Source organism: Trachypithecus francoisi, unplaced genomic scaffold, assembly GCF_009764315.1.
Source record: "Trachypithecus francoisi isolate TF-2019V2 unplaced genomic scaffold, Tfra_2.0 Lachesis_group20, whole genome shotgun sequence".
NCBI classification, from domain to species: Eukaryota; Metazoa; Chordata; class Mammalia; order Primates; family Cercopithecidae; genus Trachypithecus; species Trachypithecus francoisi.
In genome coordinates, this window is record NW_022681466.1 from 69436592 (window position 1) to 69459500 (window position 22909).

The window sequence follows — 22909 nt, forward strand, 5'->3', positions numbered from 1 at the left end:
AGAGAATGAAACCAACACAGAAGAGAGAAGGAATGAGAATGATCTCATGGATGCAGTCATGCCTGCCGTCTATGCTTGCAATTACAAAGGCAAAAAATTCCCTTTTATGCCTAAGCCAGAGTGAGTTATGTTTCTGTCACTTACAACCAAGAGTCCTAACTAATACAAAATTCAAATAAATACTGGGTATTAAATGAATTAAATTAGTGCATGAGTAAGTGAAGTCAGCCAAGAGAATTCAGGGACTCCTCCTGCGAGACTGTCAGAGTTCTCCCTGCAAACTCCTGCCATCCTTGAGGACAGAGACACGCATCCCACAGCCACCTTTGTAGACCAACGGGACACTCGGAATGGTAACAGGCTTCTTAGCATTACCCTGTGCAAAGGGCCGGGCTGGCACCTGGCTCAGATACCAACACTGAGCTGGGTGCTGGGGCAGACACTAGGCTAGTGAAGGTGGTCTGGCTTCCACTGCCCCCTGGGTACTGTACCCTGTCCTTGCCCCCCCGCCCACCGCTGACCACTTAACCCACCCAGGGCAGGCTCTGGCTGCCCCTCAACACATAGGCTCCTCGAGGCATACGGCATGGCTCTGTGTGTGATGCGCATCAGATGCAGGACAACAGCAGGACGATGGATGGGTTTTATCTGCTTCCTATGGGTTGTCATCTTGCAAAAGATTAGGTTTAGGGCAGAGGAGGGGTGATGCAGAGCAGTGAGGAAGAGATGCCTGATGATCCCGTGAGCCACTCAGAGCACAGCCCCAGGATAGAGAGAGGAGCTGGCCTAGATGTCCCCTCAGATGACTCAAGGGGCAGGTGACTTCTTCAGCGCTAGTCCTCACTCACCCCACAGAGTGTGAAGAAGGGAGGGAGGGAGGGAGAGCATGCCTGCCAGCCTATACAGAAACACTGGCTGAGCCAAAAGTCTTCTCTGAGGACCAGCTCAGGCCTGTGTGGCCATCCTACCAAGGCGTCGGACTGAAAAGAGATGGGGGAAGGTCATGGTGGCTGGAGGGCACTGCTCGCTCGGCTCCCGTCCAGGAGTGAGAAGGTCCTGGGCCTGGCAGCCTGGACTGTGGTCTCCCCAGGAAAAAGGCTCACAAAGGAAGTGCTGATAGGAAAATAACTGCCGCCCCGACCCAAACCTCCAGCCAACCTTTCCACGGGTTCTGGTGTGAACAGGCCCAGCTCAGAAGGGCCAGCCAGAGGCCGGCAGACCAGCATGCAGGCACCCTTCAAGTCCCAGGAGGGCCACAGCCCAGCCCCGGGCAGTCCTTCTGGGCAGCTGCCTTCTGTCCCCCAACTTCCTCCTGGCTGGGCTCCTTATTCCCAAACTCCACTACCAATTACCAAGAGTCCTGCCAACCCCATTTCAACCCCAGTAAATGTCCTCACCGCCCCTTGACACAGACACCCTGAGTCTCCTGTCACACTGCCCCCTCACTGGTGCTTAACTGGAGCTTAACTGGACGTCGCCTCCTCCGAGGGGTCAGGACACTCCACAGGCCCACTGTGACGGACGCTGCTGGGCCTGGAGCCGAAGCCACAGCAAGGCCTCAGGACTTCCCCACACGCTCCCTTCCCTGCCTTCCTGAATCGAAGCCTCTTACCTTCATGGTGGGAGGTGCCGTGAGAGGAGGGGAGAGCGGCCGGTCTGGGAGGGTCACATCCGAGCTGTTGGCCAGCTCCTGCTTCCTGTGAAGAGGCCAAAAGAGGTGAGTGAGGACCTGCCTGCGCCTTCCCTTCTCTCCTCCAAGAGTGACTAGGCTCTGGGACACAGTTTAACATACAATGCAGGCTGGGCTGAGTGGCTCATGCCTGTAATCCCAGCACTTGGGGAGGTCAAGGCAGGCGGATCACCTGAGGTCAGGAGTTTGAGACCAGCCTGACCAACACGGAGAAACCCCGTGTCTACTAAAAATACAAAAATTACCTGGGCGTGGTGGTGCACGCCTATAATCCCAGCTACTTGGGAGGCTGAGGCAGGAGAATCACTTGAACCTGGGAGGTGGAGGGTGCAGTGAGCCGAGATTGCGCCACTGCACTCCAGCCTGGACAACAAGAATGAAACTCTGTTTCCAAAAAAAAAAAATGCAGAAACCCTAGTTGGGAGCATTTTCTTTTCTTTTTTATTTTGTAAACGGAGTCTCGCTGTGTTGCCCAGGCTGGAGTGCAGTAGCGCGATCTCAGCTCACTGCAAGCTCCGCCTCCCGGGTTCACACCATTCTCCTGCCTCAGCCTCCCGAGTAGCTGGGGCTACAGGTGCCCACCACCACGCCCAGCTAATTTTTTGTATTTTTAGTAGAGACGGGGTTTCACCGTGTTAGGCAGGATGATCTCGATCTCCTGACCTCGTGATCCGCCGGTCTCGGCCTCCCAAAGTGCTGGGATTATAGGCGTGAGCCACCACACCCAGCCAGGAGCATTTTCTTTACTCCGATGCACCAAAATCTAAAGCAGTGCTACTCTAAGTATGGTCCCTGGATCACCAGCAGCACCTGGGAACTTGAAAGATATGCACATTTGCTGGTGCACACCAGACTCTCCACTGATGAGCCCGGGAACCTGCGCTCCAACGAGTTCTCCAGGTGATTCTGCCGCACGGTGGTCTGAGAACCACGGGGCCAAAGAGACCCAGGTGTGGGGCTGGGTGGGAGAAGAGGAGGGGAGAAACGGGGATTCATTCTCTCTTGAGCCCCTCTACACATACAGGCACACACACGCACACACACACGCACACACACACACAGGCCCTGGTCAAACAGCTGTCCTCAGGAGACAGGGCTGCCTGCCGTGCAACTGCAGGTAAAACTTAATTTAGTCCGTGTGGGCTAGGACGGTGGACAGGCAGCTAAACAGAGTTGTGTCGCCATGGCAACATGACTGCGACGAGTTTGCCGCGCTCACACACTCCCCACTTTCCATCTGGCCCTCGCTGGTGACCGGGGAGTGCTGTCTGCGGCCCCATCACCAGGCAGACTGTTTGGCATGGGATCAGCCTTCGGAGCCACGGCTGCACAACAGGGCCAGCTGGGCAGAGCCTGGGGAATCCCCGGGTGAGGGACTCCAGTGTCCTGAACAAGCCCTGGCTGTACCCAGGAGGGGACGAAGGGGCTGGGAGAACCGTATTAAAAGCCGAACAGGACCAGGCTGAGCCGTCAAAGCCCCCAACTTTACAAGCGTTTCCTCCTCTAGAGAGCCCCGCTCTGAAGCAGCCGAGAGTCAGCCCAACCCCCAGGTCCTGCGTAAATGACCAAAGCACCCCCACTGCCACCTCCAGAGAATCCTTCTGCACCTCTTCCCAGCCCAACTCCTGCCAGCAAAGCGACAGCTCCAACCCCGCACCTCCATGACGGAAACCCACCCTCCCTACAGAGCCCAGCGCTCCAGCTTTCCAGGCCCAGACCCCATCCTGCCTGGCTCCCCGTGGCCCACGGGGCAGGACCAGGCTGAGAACACTTCCACGCTAGATCCACAGGGCCATGTGTACCCCTGCCTGCCCCTGCGGTTGACCGCCCTTCCCTGGGGTCAACTAGGGAGCCAGATGAAGGGCCTGGGGACTACCTGGCTTGGCGGAGGACCCATTCCACCCTGTTAACCTGAACCTGGCAATCCCTGTCTTCTCCCCACCTCCCTTCCTCTTTCTTTCTTCCTGGCACTTGTTGATAGAAACTTTGACAGCTGGAGAGGGGAGACCCTCCCGCCTGATCCAGGGCTGTAACTGGCTCAAGAAACCATCAGAGCCAAGACAGCACCTAGGTGTGTGCACACACTCACACACACACAAAAGCAGGCACCAGCTCCTGTTACCTCTCAGCTAGAGCTGCCAGCCTCCTTCCATGTACGGCCTTGGACGTTACCACCGTAGGCTCCAGCCTGGCTGCTCTGCCAGACACTCACCTGCCTGTGCACACAACAGAGCTGGGTCCAGCAGAGGCTCACCGCCCCCCCCCACCTAGCCCACTCCCAAACAGCCACAGCTCCTCCTCAATGGGCCTGGTCTTTGAGAGCCATGATGGGGGAAAGGAAGAATGATCAAGCAGGAGGGCATCACCCTTGGGTCCTCTCAAGGCCCATGGTGAGGATGAAGGCTTCTCCGCTGTGAGGCTGGGAGCCTGGCAAGGAAAAGCATGCAGAGGGGGAAGTAAAGCAAGCCCCTACCAGATGCTATAAGGCTACTCTGGGCTTAGGAGAGGACCTCTGGAGATGGCTCACACGCACCTTGATGGACAGGAGCCCTGGCTCTCCAGGCACACATAGTCCAGAGGAGGACAGAGCTGGTTTTAACATCACCGGTCATGGGACGCTCATACGCACAGTCATGCCGTCTATTTCTCCCCATCAGGCACAAGATGTCCACGCCCATGGCACCAGATTATTGTCCAAAGCCCTGAGTCCCGGTCAAAGGGGCACAGCAGCCAACATTCCCTGAGCTGAGCCCCTCTCCCCTGCACCAGCCCTTTCCCCCTGGATGCTGGCTAAGCTCCTGGGGCCGGTCTCTCCTGGACACTGGCTAAGCTCCTGGGGCCGGTCTCTACTGGACACTGGCTAAGCTCCTGGGGCCGGTCTCTACTGGACACTGGCTAAGCTCCTGGGGCCGCTCTCTAGGAAGTGAGGCGGACTCTCAAGTCGGAATACAAGGCAGCTTCTGACCAGAAGGATTTCCCGAATGACGCCTGGGAACTTGGACGGCGCTAGAGCAGACATGAGCACCGGTGACCAGCCTCATGCAAGCTCCAGTGCTGTGTCCATGACTCCAGAGGGGGTGCCAGGGTGGGCAGAAGGCATGACCGCCACCCTCAAAAACATCTGAACTGGGCCCAGAGCGGTGGCTCACGCCTGTCATCCCACCATTCTGGGAGGCTGAGGCGGGGAGGATCACTTGAGGTCAAGAGTTCGAGACCAGCCTGTTCAACGTGGCAAAACGCCGTCTCTACTAAAAATACAAAAATTAGCCGGGCATGGTGGCACGTGCCTGTCATCCCAGCTACTCGGGAGGCTGAGGCAGGAGAATCGCTTGATCCCAGGAGGCGGAGGTTGCAATGAGCCAAGATTGCACCACCACACTCCAGCCTGGGCAACAGAGCAAGACTCTGTCTCAATAAAATAAAATTAAATTAAATTAAACTAAATTAAATTAAGTTAAATTAAAATTAAAATTAAAAAAATCAGAACTACACACAGGCTCTAGGTCACAAGGTAGGACCTACCCTGCCTTGGTATACAGATGGCTTCAAGTGGCATCTATGGGGGACAAGGGCCACAATGTACCATCCTCACTCTTGGCTCCAACCTTCCCTCTTGTTTAAGAGCTAACTGCCTGTTATGGGTCACCCTGTGTCCCCCAAAAAAGATATATTGAAGTTCTAACCCCCAGTATCTATGAATAGAATCTTATTGAAAATTGGGTCTTTACACATATAATCACATCAAGATGAGGTCAATAGGATGGTCCTTAATTCAATAGGACCAGTGTCCTTATAAGCAAGGAAGGCTGGCCAGGCGCCGTGGCTCACACCTGTAATCCCTGTGCTTTGGGAGGCCAAGGTGGGTGGATCACCTGAGGTCAGGAGTTCGAGACCAGCCTGGCCAACATGGTGAAACCCCCGTCTCTACTAAAAATACAAAAATGAGCCGGGTGTGGTGGCGGGTGTCTGTAGTCTCAGCTACTCAGGAGGCTGAGGCAAAAGAATCGCCTGAACCCAGGAGGTGGAGGCTGCAGTGAGCCGAGAGCGCACCACTGCACTCCAGCTCGGGTGACAGAGCAAGACTCTGTGTCAAAAAAAAAAAAAAAAAAAGAAGGGAAGGCAATAATGTGAAGAAACACACAGTGAGAACGCCTCATGACCATGAAGGCAGACACAGGAGCGATGCAGCTGCAAACCAACATATGCCGAGGCTTGCCGACCCTGCCAGAGGCTAGAAGAGGTGAAGAAGGATTCTTCCCTAGAGCCTGCAGAGGGAGCATGGCCCGGCTGACACCTTGATTTTGGACTTCTGGCCTCAAAACTGAAATGATAAATGTGGCTTTAAGCCATCTGAGGTCCTTGGTAACGGCAGCCCTAGGAAATGAATGCAGCACCCAGGCCCCAGGTTCTAGCCTTGACCTAAAGAGCCGAAAACAATGAAGATAAAATCCTGCTTCTGCCTCACCACCCCTGCTCTCATCAGCTCTTCTCAGCCTTGTCCTTTCCCAGGACAATGACATTTCCACGTGAGCCACCCTCCCAAGGATGACCAGGCACAGCCCAGCCCAGCCACCAGCTGGCACTGAGATAAGAGAGAGTTAAGTGACACAGTGCTTGATGCAATTCTATCCCTTTTTCTCCCACTCAGGCAAACATATCACACATGAGGAGGTGGAAGTGATGTGATTTTATCAAGGGATAACCTTGAATGTGCTCTCATTAGATGCACAAGGTAAATCCTTAGCCGAGGTGACAACTTCCCTGTGACCCACAGGGATCCATCTCGCCACGTGTCAAGGCACTGAGATGGAAAACTGCACCCCTCAAGCAACCCAGCCCCACAGTTGCACGCAACTCTAACGACGCAGGGTCCCAGACCCACCCAGGCGCCCACAGGGACCCATGAGAGGAGGGGTTGGAGATGGGGACAGCTTGGAAAGCAGAGAAAGGAAAAAGAGGATGGAGAGAAGCCAGAGGGGGAGAAGAGGAAAATTATGTACTCAGTTGAACTAAGAGAAGGGTGGTAAGGGCAGGCTGGAGAGGCGGGTCAGAGAGCCTCTGCCACCTGCGGGGGTCCTGGAGGTGCTGCCCATTCTCGTATGGCACTGATGTTCCCTGCTCTGGGATTCTGGGATTCTTTCCCTTCCTAGAAGCACAGGAGACACAGGGGCACACGGGGCGGCTCAGGGAGACGAGGACGCATCCTAGACAGCTTTGGCTAAATGCAAATCTCTAGAGTGGAAACTGAGGAGTCAAAGGCCACAATTCACCCAGACGGAGCTGGGCAGACCCCTGGGGGAGCCCCTGTGACAGCACCCAGGCCTGCAGGCTCCTCGCCTCCACCCTCAGAGGGCTCTGCCTCAGACCATGTGGAGGTCACTGCAACTGTCATGTCTCACACATCGCTATGGAGAGCATCCTACACTCGGAATCAAGGGACTCCTGGGTTCCAGTTTGGCTCTGCCTGCTACCCAGCTGTGAGGCCTTGGTTAGTTACCTCCTTGTGTCTTGTTTCCTTCATCTGCAAAGATGGGGTAATAATGTACCAAGGAGTTAAAAATAACAGCTGTGGCCGGGCGAGGTGGCTCATGCCCATAATCCCAGCACTTTGGGAGGCTGAGGCAGGCAGATCACGAGGTCAGGAGTTTGAGACCAGCCTGGCCAATGTGGTGAAACCCCATCTCTACTAAAAATACAAAAATTAGCCAGGCGTGGTGGCACACATCTGTCATCCCAGCTACTTGAGAGGCTGAGGCAGGAGAATCGCTTGAACTCAGGAGGCGGAGGTTGCAGTAAGCTGAGATCGCACCATTGCACTCCAGCCTGGGTGACAAGAGCGAAACTCCGTTTCAAAAAAATTAGTTAATTTAAAAAAAAAAAACAGCTGTGAAATAAAACATGAAGTCCTATATAAATGTAGACTATGATGATGATGATTCTTATTATTATAACTCATAAAATGTTGATGTGGTCTCCAAGGGGAGACAGACGCAAGGGTCCAGGGCTGTTTAAATGCCTTGGAAAACATTCCTGGCATCTCAAATGAGTACCAGTTCTAGCCTGGGGATCGACTCTCAGGATCATAACCACTGGTTAATAATCAACCACAGGAAAAACACTCACCTAGCAGCAGATGGCTCTGGGGCCAGGAGTAAGGCCCCTCCACACAGGGTTCTCCCAAAGCCTGACACTCCCCTTTTCTGCATCCCTCCCCACGCCCGCTCCCAGCCATCCACCCACGCTCAGCTACGCTTTCTCTTGCTTTCCAAATAGCCAAGCTACAGGAATACAGACAGCTGGGCTGCAAAGAGCTTCTCGGGAAAACCAAATTAAAAGGAACAAGAAACATGATTCATCATGGCCAAAAGGGGGAAGCAATCCAAGTGTCCATCCGCCAACGAACAGATAAATAAAAGTCGGTTGTTCCATCCTGTGGAATATTGCTCACCCATAAAAAGATATGAAGTAAAAATAATTAATTTTCAAAAATAAAAATAGGACCGTGAGAAGTGGCTCACGCCTGTAATCCCAGCTCTTTGGGAGGCCGAGGCAGGCGGATCACCTGAGGTCAGGAGTTCGAGAACAACCTGGCTAACACGGCGAAACTCCGTCTCACTAAAAATACAAAAAATTAGCCGGGCGTGATGGCGCACACCTGTAATCCCAGCTACTCAGGAGGCTGAGGCAGGAGAATCACTTGAACCCAGGAGGCAGAGGTTGCAGTGAGCCGAGATTGCACCACTGCACTCTAGCCTGGGTGACAGGGCGAGACTCCATCTCAAAAAAATAAAAATAAGTGACCGGGCGCCGAGGCTCACACCTGTAATCCCAGTACTTTGGGAGGCTGAGGCAGGCAGATCACGAGGTCAGGAGATCGAGACCATCCTGGCTAATACGGTGAAACCCCGTCTCTACTAAAAAAATACAAAAAAAATTAGCCAGGTGTAGTGGCGGGCGCCTGTAGTCCCAGCTACTCGGGAGGCTGAGGCAGGAGAATGGCGTGAACCTGGGAGGCGGAGCTTGCAGTGAGCCGAGATCATGCCACTGCACTCCAGCCTGGGTGACAGACAGAGACCCCGTCTCAAAAAAATTAATTAATTAAATAAAATTTTAAAATAAAAATAAAAACAAACAATGATAGCTTATGACTATAAAGACAATAGAAAAAAAAGGAATGAAGAACTGATGCATGCTACAACATGGATGCGCCTAGGAAGCACGGTGCCGAGTGACAGGAGTCAGGTACAAAAGGCCACATGCTGTGTGACTCCAGTTCCATGAAATCCACAGAACAGGCAAATCCACAGAACAGTGATGAGTGGTTGCCAGGGGCTGCAGGGAGACGGGAACGGGATGCAATTGCTAATCAATACTCCTGCTAATCAATACTCTAGCACCACTCCGGTTCACTACATGGTCAGGTTATCTCACCTCTCTGTGCCTCAGCTTCCTCATCTGTAAAACGGTGTGACTACTCTCTACCTCATGGGGTGTTATCCATAAGGCCCAGAAAGCACTTAGCACAGTGCCTGGTACGCAGCAAAAACACAATAGCTGGTCGCCTTGTGGCCAAGGCTCAAATCAACTGGAAGAATGGGTAGGGAGGAGGAGGAGCCAAGGCAGAAAGCTGATCAGAAGGCAGAGGTGGACAGGGGCAGTGACGTCTTCAGATCTGGGCACTCGCTGCCCCACATACTGTGGATGCTAAGCTGGGAGGCAGGGACATGGGAGCCCAGCAGCTGTGTGGGAACCGCCAGGCCCTGGGTATATGCACATGGCTCAATTCCAAGCCCCAAGGGGACAGACATGGAGATGAGAGTACTGATGACCCTCATGCCTGTGCTGGGGCCAAGGTGGAAGGGAGAAAGGGCATGAGCCCAGCAGACCTGGCCGAGTGTGGGGGAGAGAAGAGGACATTGGATTCAGGAACAAAAGGCTCCCACAGGCGGAGAGAATGGGTAGCTTGAGAAGGAGCAGGTGTTGCGCACCTGTTTGCACCTGGCAGGGCTGACCTTGGGGTCACAGCCCATCCCAGCACACACTCTGAGAGGTTTCCAGAGACTTGGGGCACCAACTGTAGACCTTTGGTGATTCAAAGCTCCCCAGATGACTGGGCGAGGCGGCTCACGCCTGTAATCCCAGCACTTTGGGAGGCTGAAGTAGGAGGATTGCTTGAGCCCATGAGTTCGAGACCAGCCTGGGCAATATGGTGAAACCCCATTTCTATAAAAAATTTAAAAATTAGCCCGGTATGTGCGTGCCTGTAGTCCCAGCTATTCAGGAGGCTGAGATGGGAGGATCACTTGAGCCTGGGAGGGCAAGGCTACAGTGAGCCGTGATCACGTCACTGCACTCCAGCCCGGGTGACAGAGCGGGACCCTGTCTCAAAAAAAAAAAAAAAAAAAGGACTCCGCAGAAAATGCAAAATGGCAATCCCCACCCCTAATTCAATCCCAGGGTTCACGGAAGCAGAGAGCAGCAGCCGTGGGAGAAAGCACCAGATACCACCCCACAGCCTCATCATGTAAACAAGCATGTGGAGGCTGGAGAGCCGAGGGAGCCGCCCAAACCCCACAGCAAGCCTCTCTTCTATTCTCCAAGGAAGAGGCCCCATTTCCAACTCACCTCAGGCCACATTTGAGGGAAGTGAGCAGCAAGTCTCAAGGAGGGGCCGGGCGCGGTGACTCACGCCTGTCATCCCAGCACTTTGGGAGGCCGAGGCGGGCAGATCACCTGAGGTCAGGAGTTCGAGACCAGCCTGGCCAACATGGTGAAACCCCGTCTCTACTAAAAATACAAAAGTTAGTCAGAAATCACTTGATTCCGGGAAGCAGAGGCTGCCGTGAGCCAAGAGCATTGCCCATTCCAGCCTGGGCAACAGTGTGAGACTCCATCTCAAAAAAAAAAAAGTCTCCAGGAGGATCACGTCAGGAAGCACGACTAGCTTCTGGACACCCATTTTTCTGTTTGTTTTTGTTTCTGAGATGGGGTTTGCCCTTGTTGCCCAGGGTGGAGTGCAATGGCACAATCTTGGCTCACTGTAGCCTCCGCCTCCTGGGTTCCAGCAATTCTCCTGCCTCAGCCTCCCGAGTAGCTGGGATTACAGGCGCCCGCCACCACGCCCAGCTAATTTTTTGTATTTTTATTAGAGACAGGGTTTCCCTATGTTGGCCAGGCTGGTCTCGAACTCCCGACCTCAGGCGATCTACCCACCTCAGCCTCCCAAAGCGCTGGGATTATAGGCATAAGCCAGCGCGCCTGTCCTGGACACCCATTTATAAAGTGTCAGGGCCCTCAAGTGAGGGGACAGAAAGGGGAGAAGGTCAAAGGGGGCTACTGGTCCCCTGCACGGAGCAGACAGAGAGCAGGAGGCCCAGGCTGTGCAGGAGATGTGCCAGCTGGAGTCTCTGCTGCAGGCTACGTGCACAGGACCACGTGGCTGCACGTGGGCACAAAGGGAGACTTGGGTCAGACTCTGGCTGCAGCTTCAGAAGACACTCCTGCTGCTCTCCAGGTGCACTGGATGAGGACAGCACTGTCCTTCCCTAGAGGACCTGAAGTCCTAAACTGAACCAGGACTAGGAGAAAGGGCAGGAGCCAGGAGGAACAGGACTCTGGGGGCAGACCCCCCACAGAACCTCTACAGCCCCTCCACAGCCCTCTGTTTGGGGGCATCTGGGCCTCCTTGTGCACGAGTCTCACAGTGATGGACCAATGTACCCACGCAGGCAAATCCTCACACTGGGAAAATAAGCCTTCACCAGACAAGCAGCTTTTAGAACTGACGCATGCTTTATGGTTCATACCCAAGCCAGAAGAGATTCCGAGTTCTATGTGAGCCTGGGGTCAGAGTCAGAAAATATGAGAGCTGGACCTCCACCCTGAGATCTCTGACTCCCACTCCAGTGCTCCTTCCCACTGCAACGGGAAAGCCAGCTCCACCCAGCCCAAGGACCACAGCGGGGAGCAAGGAGGGGACACTGGCCAACGTCTTCTTCTTGTGTGTTTTAAGTCTGAGTTCTCAGGGACTAAGGGTGGCGTCTCAGCATGGGAGGCGACATCTGTGAGATTCACAAGCATCTGAGAAAATGATCTGGGCAAAATGCAAAAAACCATCCTGCAGGCATGGCACAGCCACGTGAAAGACCCCAGTGCCAAACATGAATTGTGGGGTCATGGGGGTAAAACGAGAGAGGCAGAATCAAGTGCCATGAGGTCACAAGGAGGAGAGGGCTGGCTGTCCTTGGGAGACCAGCTACGGGATCGCACAGAAGGCAATGGCAAGGCCCAGAGAAGAGTCCAGCAGTGACCTACGGGAGAAACGGGGAAGGGGAGGGCACATAGGCAGAACACAGAGGAAGGCAACCAGCACAACGGAGAGGCCACCAGTGTTGCTGATGCCCAGGAGACACATCATACCATTCGAGCGCACAGCAGGCTGGCAAAAGGGGAGGGCAGGCCAGCACAGTGGCTCACAGGTGTAATCCCAGGACTTTGGGAGGCCAAGGCAGGTGGATCACTAGAGGTCAGGAGTTTGAGACCAGCCTGGCCAACATGGTGAAACCCCGTATCTACTAAAAATACAAAAAATTAGCCAGACAGGGTGGCAGGGGCCTGTATAATCCCAGCTACTCGGGAGGCTGAGGCAGGAGAATCGCTTGAACCCGGGAGGCGGAGGTTGCAGTGAGCCAGATCGTGCCACTGCACTCCAGCCTGGCAACAGAGCAAGACTACATCTTAAAAAAAAAAAAAAAAAGTGACAGGGGAGGGCAAATGCCAGCAAACAGGCCTCAAGGGTTAGGGCACTGTGTGAAGTGATCCACGTACACTATCTCATTGAATACCATAGTCCACTGAAGGAAACAGTATTAACCCCTTTTACAGACGGGGAAAATGAGGCTCAGAGAGGTTAACCGGACCAAGGTCATGTTGCTGGAAAGGAGCAGAGCGAGGCTTGGACACACACCTGGCTCCAGGGTCTGTGGCCTTAACCACGTGCTACACTCCCTCTGAGGAGGAGAAGGGGCCCGCTGGAGAGGAGCTCCCATGGCCCACAGCTTCCCAGAGCAGATGCGTGCATCCCTGATGGCCCCTGAGGGCACCTGGCATGGTCTTGACTATGACAGTCACTTACGGAGCTTTGACAGAGACCCTCTTTGTGGCAGACCACCCCGATTTTCCTTTTATGGTAGTGACGTAAAGGTGCCTTCTGAAACAAGTCCATTGAATTTTTAACACCTGAGCCAGCTGAAGGAAAACGTTATGGGCCTGAGACAGGTCACACACACAAACACTGGACAAACAGTGCCAGCGCTGTGCGGACAGTGATGCTGGGAAAAGGCGCCGCACGCCGAACTGTCTCTCGGGGGCAAAGGGAGGAAGCCAAGGGGCCGGAGGCGGGGTGCCCATGACCTGCAGAGCTTTGCTGGAGGACTCTGCAAGCAGCAGAGAGAGAACGGAGTGGCTGGAAGGGAGGGGTCAGGGGAAAACTGAAAAGGGGCCAAGGGGCGCTGCCCTCCACTGCGCTCACCGCCACAGAAATGACATGAAAGGGTCAGTCATAAGGCATTTCGGGAGCAAAATTAAGAGAATTTTGTGACAGAAAGTAAAGGAGGGGCTGAGAGCTAAACACACCAAGTGACCTGGGTTTCAGAAAATGGAATGACGGACGCTTCAGCCATGACACAGAGGAGGAGAGGCGGCTTTGCGAGACGCAGATGATAAGGCTCTCTTTCTGGACACACGGCAAGTCGGGAGCCCCTGGGATACCCAAATGGGATCAGAACAGCACTGAAACCTAAGCAGAAGGACGGGTGCAACAAGAACAGAGGTGGAAGCTGAGGCCATGGGAGGGGTGGAGGCCTCAGGGACAGCAGGTAGGGCTTTTGGGGTGGGTTGGTTGGTTGGTTGGTTGGTGAGATGGAGTCTCGCTCTGTCGCCCAGGCTGGAGGGCAGTGGTCCAATCTCAGCTCACTGCAACCTCCGCCTCCCGGGTTCACACCATTCTCCTGCCTCAGCCTCCTGAGTAGCTGGGACTACAGGTACCCGCCACCACACCCAGCTAATTTTTTTGGTATTTTTTTAGTAGAAACGGGGTTTCACCATATTAGCCAGGATGGTCTCAATCTCCTGACCTCGTGATCCACCCACCTTAGCTCCCAAAGTGCTGGGATTACAGGCGTGAGCCACCGCACCCGGCCTGGGATTTTGTTGTTGTTGGTGGTGTTGAGATGGAGTCTTGCTCTGCTACCCAGGCTGGAGTGCAGTGGTGTGATCTCAGCTCACTGCAAGCTCCACCTCCTGGGTTCAAGTGATTCTCCTGTCTCAGCCTCCTTAGTAGCTAGGATTACAGGTGCCTACCACCAGGCCTGGCTAATTTTTGTATTCGTTTTTTTTCTTGAGACGGAGTCTCGCTCTGCCCCCAGGCTGGAGTGCAGTGGCGCGATCTCCGCTCACTGCAAGCTCCGCCTCCCGGGTTCACACCATTCTCCTGCCTCATCCTCCCGAGTAGCTGGGACTACAGGCACACACCACCACGTCCCGCTAATTTTTGGTATTTTTAGTAGAGACGGGATTTCGCCATGTTAGCCAGGATGGTCTTGATCTCCTGACCTCGTGATCCACCGCCTCAGCCTCCAAGTGTGCTGGGATTACAGGCATGAGCCACCGTACCCGGCCTAATTTTTGTATTTTTAGTAGAGATAGGGTTTTTCCATGTTGGCTAGGCTGGTCTCAAACGCTTGACCTCAGGTGATCTGCCTGCCTCGGCCTCCCAAAGTGCTGGGATTGCAGGCATGGGCCACCATGCCCTGCCTAATTTTTATTTTTTATTTTTATTTTTTGTATTTTTAGTTGAGACAGGGTTTTGCTATGTTGGCCAGGCTGGTCTCAAACCCTTGACCTCAGGTGATCTGCCCACCTCGGCCTCCCAAAGTGCTGAGATTACAAGCATGAGCCACTGTGCCCTGCCGGCTTTCATGAAGCAAAAATGAACAGGAGCCCCCAAGAGGCAGGGAAAGAGAGGTAAGAGGGCAGCCTGCTGAGATGAGCTGGGAGGGGGGCGCCCAGGGAAGAGCACATGCCAAGCAGGGGGTGGCAGGCAAGTCCCCTCTTACACCAGAGGCTCCGCTTCCCCTGCACAGAAGAAATCATCAAGCCAGGTGCCTGTGCACCCAGCCCTTCAAATGCACGCCGTCACTCAGAAACTGCCGTCACTCAGAAACTGCCGACAGAGCAGTTCCCCTCCCGCGGTCAGCAGCTCTGCCTGGCACTGCCTGGCCTACGCCATGGTCAGAGCAGAGGCTGCCAGCGCACAAGGTCATAGCCTCAGGCAGCTTCAGAACCCACGCGCAAAACCCAGGAGTCACAAGGTGTGGGGTATCAGCATTTTCCCAACCCGAAAGCGCCTTTCACCTGGACAGCGAGGACAGGCGTGTTCATCTTACGATTCATTCAGTGTGGATGTATGACATTTATCACAATAAAAAATCATGTTTAAGCAGTGATAAGTATGTACCCTTACCTCCTTTAGGAGATATAAATAGAGATACTCTGCAGTCTGTTGAGGCTTCCAGGATGAACCTGTCAGAATGACCACACGCATTTATTATCCCACTTCTTCTGAGGCCCATTAAAATAACAGTAAGGGGGCCGGGTGCGGTGGCTCACGCCTGTAATCCTAGCACTTTGGGAGACTGACACAGGCAGATCACCTGAGGTCAGGAGTTCGAGACCAGCCTGGCCAACATGGAGAAACCCCGTCTCTACTAAAAATAAAAAAAATACTAGCCAAGCCTGGTGGTGGGTGCCTGTAATCCCAGCTACTTGGGAGGCTGAAGCAGGAGAATCACTTAAACCTGGGAGTCAGAGGTTGCAGTGAGCCGAGATCACGCCATTGCACTCCAGCCTGGGGAACAAGAGCAAAACTCCATCTCAAAAAAAAAAGAGGCCAGGTGTGGTGGCTCAAGCCTGTAATCCCAGCACTTTGGGAGGCCGAGACGGGCGGATCACGAGGTCAGGAGATTGAGACCATCCTGGCTAACACAGTGAAACCCCGTCTCTACTAAAAAAATACAAAAAAACTAGCCAGGCGAGGTGGCATGCACCTGTAGTCCCAGCTACTTGGGAGGCTGAGGCAGGAGAATGGCGTAAACCTGGGAGGCGGATCTTGCAGTGAGCCTGAGATTGCGCCACTGCACTCCAGCCTGGGCGACAGAGCGAGACTCCGTCTCAACAAAAAAAAAAAGAAGAAGAAAGAAAGAAAGAAAGAAAGAAAGAAAAAGGAAAAAAGAAATATGATGAAAAGACTAAGTTGAGGAAATCTCCCAAAAAGTAGAACAAAAACATAAAGATACAGAAAACAAAAGAGGGAAGAGAAAAAAGATCAAATAGCTGACCAAGAAAGTTCCCAGAAAGAGAAAGGGGAGGGGAGCTGGCAGCTGGTACCTAAAGCTGGCATCTCTTGGTATTGATGGCTTTGTGTGCTCCCCTCTTGAACCTGGGCTGGCCCTGTGACTCAGTCTTGACCAACAGAATGAGACAGACATAACATTACCTCACTTTCAGGAATGAGTCAAGGAGCTCTTGCAGCTTCCACCTCAACCTCTAGGAACATTTGCTCCGGAGAAAGCAAGCCGGCACGTGAAAGGCCTGACTGAGACCGTCAGTGCTGTGGCTGGGAACAGGGAGCGGCTGCATGGAGAGAGCAGCCCAGATGTTCCAAACATCCCCGTCCATGCACACGAAGAAACCACCTTGAACATCTCAGCTCCAGCAGATGCTATGAGCACACAGCCCAGCTCCCGGACATACGGCCCCAGCTGACTGTCGCAGTCATCTCCAGCCATCTGAGCCACCCAAGATGAGGTACCAGACATTGCAAAAGCAGAGACAAGCCATCATCTCCAACACGCCCTAGCTGAATTCCTCACCCGCACAACTCAAGCATCATAAAATGGCTGCTGTTTCACCGTAACAGAAAGATTAGCAGGGAAAATTTGTACAAGAACATCTTCCAGAACTGAGGTCCTGAGTCTCGGGGTCCACCAAGTACACGGCACAGTGAAGACACAAGATCCATCCCAAACACTGTCAGGACATTTCAGAACACCTGGGCAAATGAAAAATTCTCAATGACTCCAGAGAGAAAATATAAATACATACCATATACAGAGAAATAGGAATCTGGGCCACACGTGGTGGCTCACGCCTGTCATCCCAACACTTTGGGAGATCGAGGCAGGCAGATCACCTGAGGTCAGGAGTTTGAGACCAGCCTGGCCAACATGGTGAAACCCCGTCTCTACTAAAAATACAAAAATTAGCCGGGCGTGGTAACACATGCCTGTAGTCCTAGCTACTTGGGAGGCTGAGGCAGGAGAATCGCTTGAACCCAGGAGGCAGAGGTTGCAGTGAGCCAAGATCACACCATTACCCTCCAGCCTGGGAGACAAGAGCGAAACTCTGTCTCAAAAAAAAAAAAGAAAAAAGAAAAGAAAAGAAATATGAATCTGCATATCATCAGACTTTTCAACAGCAACTCTGGAATCTAGTAGGCAATGATGTAATAACTTTCAAAATTCTCAAAGAAAATTATTTTCAACCTAAAATTTTATACCCAGGCAAACTATCAACCAATAAAGACATTTTGAAATATGAAAGAGCTCAAAAAAATTCACTCCCTTGCACCCTTTCTTGGGAGGCTACTATCACTAGAGGATGGGGGGGCTCTGGAAGTGAGATCTCCTGGGGGAAAAAATGGAATTGACAGGATATCTGATGGATGCAAGCTTGGTGAAGATGGGGGAGGGAGGGAGGGGCTATCTATTAAAGTAATTGTGGTAGAAAAAATAAAAGTAGAAAAATAGGCCAGGTACAGTAGCTCTCACCTGTAATTATAGTACTTTGGGAGGCCAAGGAGGGAGGATTGGTTGAGCTCAGGAGTTTGAGACCAGCTTGCGCAATATAGTGAGACCATGTCTCTCCACAAAAATTAGCCAGGCATGGTGGAAAGCACCTGTGATGCCAGCTATTTGGTAAGCTGAGGTAGGAGGATCGCTTGAACCCAGGAGGTCAAGACTGTAGTGAGCCGTGATTGTGCCACTGCACTCCAGCCTGGGTGACAGAGTGAGACCCTATCTCAAAAATTAAAAAAGAAAAAAAAAAAAGAAAAAGAATGATAGGTCCATACAAAACAATACTAATGGCAGAAACAGGAGTTAATCATTAACTCCAAGAAACATGAAAAGTTATGCAAGAAATAAAACATGATTATGGTGCCCTCTCACATAACAATAAATAACATTTACACAGTCATAAAAAGTAAACATTGACCGTTGAATTGGACCAAAAACTGGTGCTACTGGGAGGATATACTGTGTAATAAGGGGTGCCATGTGTTGGCTGAACTCCCAGTAAGCCCAAGAAGAGAAGGAGCCTGTCTCACAGAGCCCAGCACAGGGGCGTGTTGAACCATCCATGCTAAGAAATCCCTCAGCAGACTGCAAGCACTGGGAGTTTCCCTATCACAGAGCCAACCGGCCTCCCAGCTAAGCCACTGCTACACTCTGCCCTAAGACTCTGTGTCTTAAGTCTTAACTCTTCTGAATAAGATTACTTGGTGACATAATGGATTAGGAGCTTCCATCATTGGTTCAAACTAAATAACGGTTTCAGTGGGGACAGACTACAGCATTTCAGGATAAATCTGCCTGGTCTATTCAATTACTATAATAATGTTATTCTCTATCTATGAAAGTCTCACTCATTAGAAAGACAAATGCATGGAGCTGTTTTCCGGCACTGAGACAGGGCCCCTGGCCCATCCTCGTTCCTCCCCTTTCTTGTTTGTGACCATGGTACATTACTGGAAGATGAGTGTCCAGAACAAGGGGTTCTACCCGTGACCATGCAATCAAGCATCGGTGACGTGGCTCCCAGGGACCAGGGCTAGGATCTCATTTCAACAACATGCTCTAACCCAACCTACAGAACCCAGCGTAGGCTGGGCGCAGTGGCTCACACCTGTAATCCCAGCACTTTGGGAGGCCAAGGCGGGCAGATCACTTGAGGTCAGGAGTTCAAGACCAGCCTGGCCAACATGGGGAAACTCCGTCTCCACAAGAAAAAAATATATATATATACATACACACACAAAAAAATTAGCCACACATTGGTGGTGCGTGCCTGTGATCCCCTCTGGAGGCTGAGACAGGAGAATCACTCGAACCTGGGATGCAGAGGTTGCAGTGAGCTGAGATCGTGCCACTGCACTCCAGCCTGGGCGACAGAGTGAGACTCTGTCTCAAAAAAAAAACCCAGCGCAGATCAATCAAACCTCCTGCGTCCTCCCAGTGCCGGCCTCTTTCTCTGGGACATTAGAAAAGCAAGGACAAGGTGCCTGCGAGAGCCTTCAGGGGCAATACTGGAATCTGGCCGTGGCCCTTGCAGGCTTTCATGGCTCTGAAGTTCAGAAAGAGGGCTCAGCAGCCAGGAGCTCCACTGGGTGATCAAGATCATCCACATCATGAGCAAAACTCACTCCCCCGGCCAAGCCTACCTCTGACCCAGAGAGAACAGAGGCCTCTGGCTGGGCTCTAACACGCACTCTGACCACTGGCCTGCCCCAGCACAGGGCCTGGCACCGAATGAACTGACAAACGTGTCACACATGGGGAGCTCCTAGACCCCAAGAGGTGGAGGACTCGGCTGAGCTGGCACCCGGCTCGTGGCCACTGCAGTTGGGTCCATCAGTGCTTTGGCTGACCTCATCTCCCTGCTCAAGAGCCTGAGACACGACTGGTAGGAACGTAAGTGAGCACAGCCACTGTGGAAAACAGCACGGAGGGTCCTCAAAACAGTAGACACAGAACCACCACGTGACCCGGCGATCCCACTGCAGGGCACACATCCAAGGGAAAGGCAATCAGTCCGTTGAAGAGCCTCTACGCTCCCGTGTTTACTGCTTACGACAGCCCAGGTGTGGGATGAACCTGAGTCCACCAACGGATGAATGTATAAAGAAAAGGTGGTATGGGCCGGGCGCAGTGGCTCACGCCTGTAATCCTAGCACTTTGGGAAGTCAAGGCGGGTGGATTATCTGAGCTCAGGAGTTCAAGACCAGCCTGGGCAACATGGTGAAACCCCAGCTCTACTAAAACACACACACACACACACACATCGCTGGGTGTGGCAGTGTGCACCTGTAGTCCTAACTACTTGGGAGGCGGAGGCAGGAGAATCACTTGAACCCGGAAGGCGGAGGTTGCAGCAAGCTGAGATCGCACCAATACACTCCAGCCTGGTGACAGAGCAAGCCTCTGTCTCCAAAAAAAAAAGAAAAGGTGGTATATATGCACGGTACTAGCCAGCCACAAATAAAGAACAAAATCCCGTCATTCATGGTGATGTGGATAAAACTGGAGGACATTATGTGAAGTGAAATAAGCCAGGCACGGAAAGACACACTGCAGGTTCTCATTCAAACACAGAAGCTAAAAAAGTTGATCTCATAGAAGTAGAAAGCAGAATCGTGGTCAGTAGAGACTGAGAAGGGCAGGAGAGGGGTTAGAGAGAGGCTGGCAAAGATACAAAAGTATGGATAGGAGGAATCATTTCTAGTATTCTGTAGCATTGTAGGGTGACCATAATTAACAATTTATTGTATATTTTCAAATAGCCAGAAGAGCAGATTTTGAACGTTCCCAATACAAAGAAATGATCAACGTCTGAGGTGACAGACATGCTAATTACCCTGATTTGATCATTACACGTTGTATACATATATCAAAATATCACACTGTACCCCCAAAATAGGTATAATTATGTGTCAATTAGAAATCATGATCATGGCCTGGGCGCGGTGGCTCACGCCTGTAATCCCAGCACTTTGGGAGGCCGAGGTGGGTGGATCACGAGGTCCAGGGATCGAGACCATCCTGGCTAACAGGGTGAAACCCCGTCTCTACTAAAAAATACAAAAAATTAGCCGGGTGTGGCGGCAGGCACCTGTAGTCCCAGCTACTCGGGAGGCTGAGGCAGGAGAATGGCATGAACCCAGGAGGCGGAGCTTGCAGTGAGCTGAGATCACGCCACTGCACTCCAGCCTGGGCAACAGAGCGAGACTGTCTCAAAAAAAAAAAAGAAATCACGATCATGATAAAAGCAAAAATTTTAAAAAGTCTGAGACAGAGTTAACCACTTCCCCACCAATTTGGTCTGTTACTAAGCTCCTGTTATTTCCTGGGGATTGATTCTGCTCCTGGCCTTGGGCTCCTTATCTGGACATAAATAGCAGAGATAAGAGTTAGGCCGGGCACAGTAGTTCACACCTGTAATCCCAGCACTTTGGGAGGCCGAGGCAGGAGGATCACCTGAGGTCAGGAGTTAGAGACCAGCCTGGCCAACATGGTGAAACCCTTTCTCTACTAAAAATAAAAAAATTAGCCAGTAGTTTTTGTATACCTCAAATGGGTAGTTCAAGGGCCGTGCAAACACCCACCTAGACAAACCTGAAGTCCACAAGCAATGCTGCTTGGGAAAGCGCCTGAGACAGGCATTACGTTTTTCTAAGAGAAAGTTATTTTTTCTTCGCTAAATGCCTACAAAAGTACCCTGTTAAATACCAATAACCCATTCTTGGATTGTTACAAAGGGCACCACTGACTATCATTCTGTTTTCTGATTTTTAAATTTTTATTGTAAATATTAATCCATATGGCCGGGCACGGTGGCTCACACCTGTAATCCCAGCACTTTGGGAGGCCAGGGCAGGTGGATCACCTGAGGTCAGAAGTTCGAGACCAGCCTGGCCAACATGGCGAAACCTCATCTCTACTAAAAATAAAAAAATTAGCTGGGCGTGGTGGCATGCACCTGTAGTCCCAGCTACTCCAGAGGCTGAGGCGGAAGAATCACTTAAATCTGGGAGGCGGAGGTTGCAGTGAGCTGAGATCACACCACTGCACTCCAGCCTGGGGGACAGAGCAAGACTCCAGCTCAAAAAAAAAAAATAGATAGATAGATAGACAGATAGATAGATAGAGATAGACACACATATATATAAATACATATTCGTTGGGAAAAAAATTCAGAGTCCAGAGGCATCTAGTAAAGTGGGCGGGGTGTGGGGAAGGCCCTGCCACATCTGCCTTCTGCTCTTCTCATGCAACATCTCAACCCAGAGCAGAGGCCCCAGGGGGCAGACCCGACACCTGCCACAGGGAATCAGGGCCGAGAAAACGCCGTCATTTCAGCCTTCCTGCCGAATCATTTCCAGCTGCCCTAGTCACCTAAGTGACAAGATGATGCATCATTGTCAATAATGCGGGCAGGGTCTATCCACAGACACAGCAATATTCTCCCCAGGAGGCATGAGATTGGCCTCGCCGGGCAGCTGGAGCCACTGAGAATACCAGGGCCCTCTTCAGGATCTCTGTCTCCCCTTCCCAGATCCTCTCCCTGCCCCAGTTTGTGCAACCAAATGGTGACAAGGAAGAGGCCACTCCTAGGCCAGCCATAAAATCACCCAAGTAAAAAGGCATTGCTTCAGCCCCTAGACTCGGAATTTAGTGTGCGTGGTGGGATGCGAGGAGCTGCTAAGGGGAGAGAACACAGAGGCTCTTCCTGCTGGAGGAGCCGGTCGTAGCTACGAGTCTTGGTGGGGCTGCCGGGCCTCACCATTGCTCACCTCCAATGTACTCCAAGCCCACCGGTCTAGCCTCCGAACACTGCCTGGCTCCTGTGGACATGCAGGGACTATGTGTTGAATGAATTGAGGTGCCCAGGGCCTCTGTTGAGTCAGTGTCCAATGAGAAAGCATGTTGAGAACCTTCCAGCCAGATCCACCAAAAAATGTCTATCTGCCGGGGGTGGTGGCTCATGCCTGTAATCCCAGCACTTTGGAAGGCAGAGGCGGGCAGATCACGAGGTCAGGAGTTCGAGACCAGCCTGGCCAAGATGGTGAAACTCCGTCTCTGCTAAAAAATACAAAAAAATCGCCGGGTGTGATGACAGGCACCTGTAATCCTAGCTACTGGGGAGGCTGAGGCAGAAGAATGACTTGAACCTGGGAGGCGGAGGTTGCAGTGAGCCGAGGTTGCGCCACTGCATTCCAGCCTGGGCGACAGAGTGAGACCCCGTCTCAAAAAAAAAAAAAAGGAAAAGAAATGTGTCGATTTTGCCCACCAGGCCGTAACAGCTCTGGGGCCGGGGATTATCTTG

General features: G+C 52.4%; 1 protein-coding gene across 4 annotated transcripts in view; it reads right to left on the reverse strand.

Annotated features, from left to right (window-relative positions):
* Positions 1-22909, reverse strand: part of RAP1GAP2 (RAP1 GTPase activating protein 2) — a 195590-nt gene that overhangs the window by 136261 nt on the left and 36420 nt on the right. For all 4 annotated transcript variants that reach the window (XR_004430897.1, XR_004430896.1, XR_004430895.1 and 1 more), the window contains exon 2: positions 1613-1697. Coding sequence is in view for 1 of the 4 variants with exons in the window: in XM_033185102.1 (XP_033040993.1) it covers positions 1613-1697 (85 nt within the window). In the remaining 3 variants the exon portion in view is untranslated. The remainder of the gene's footprint in view (positions 1-1612; positions 1698-22909) is intronic.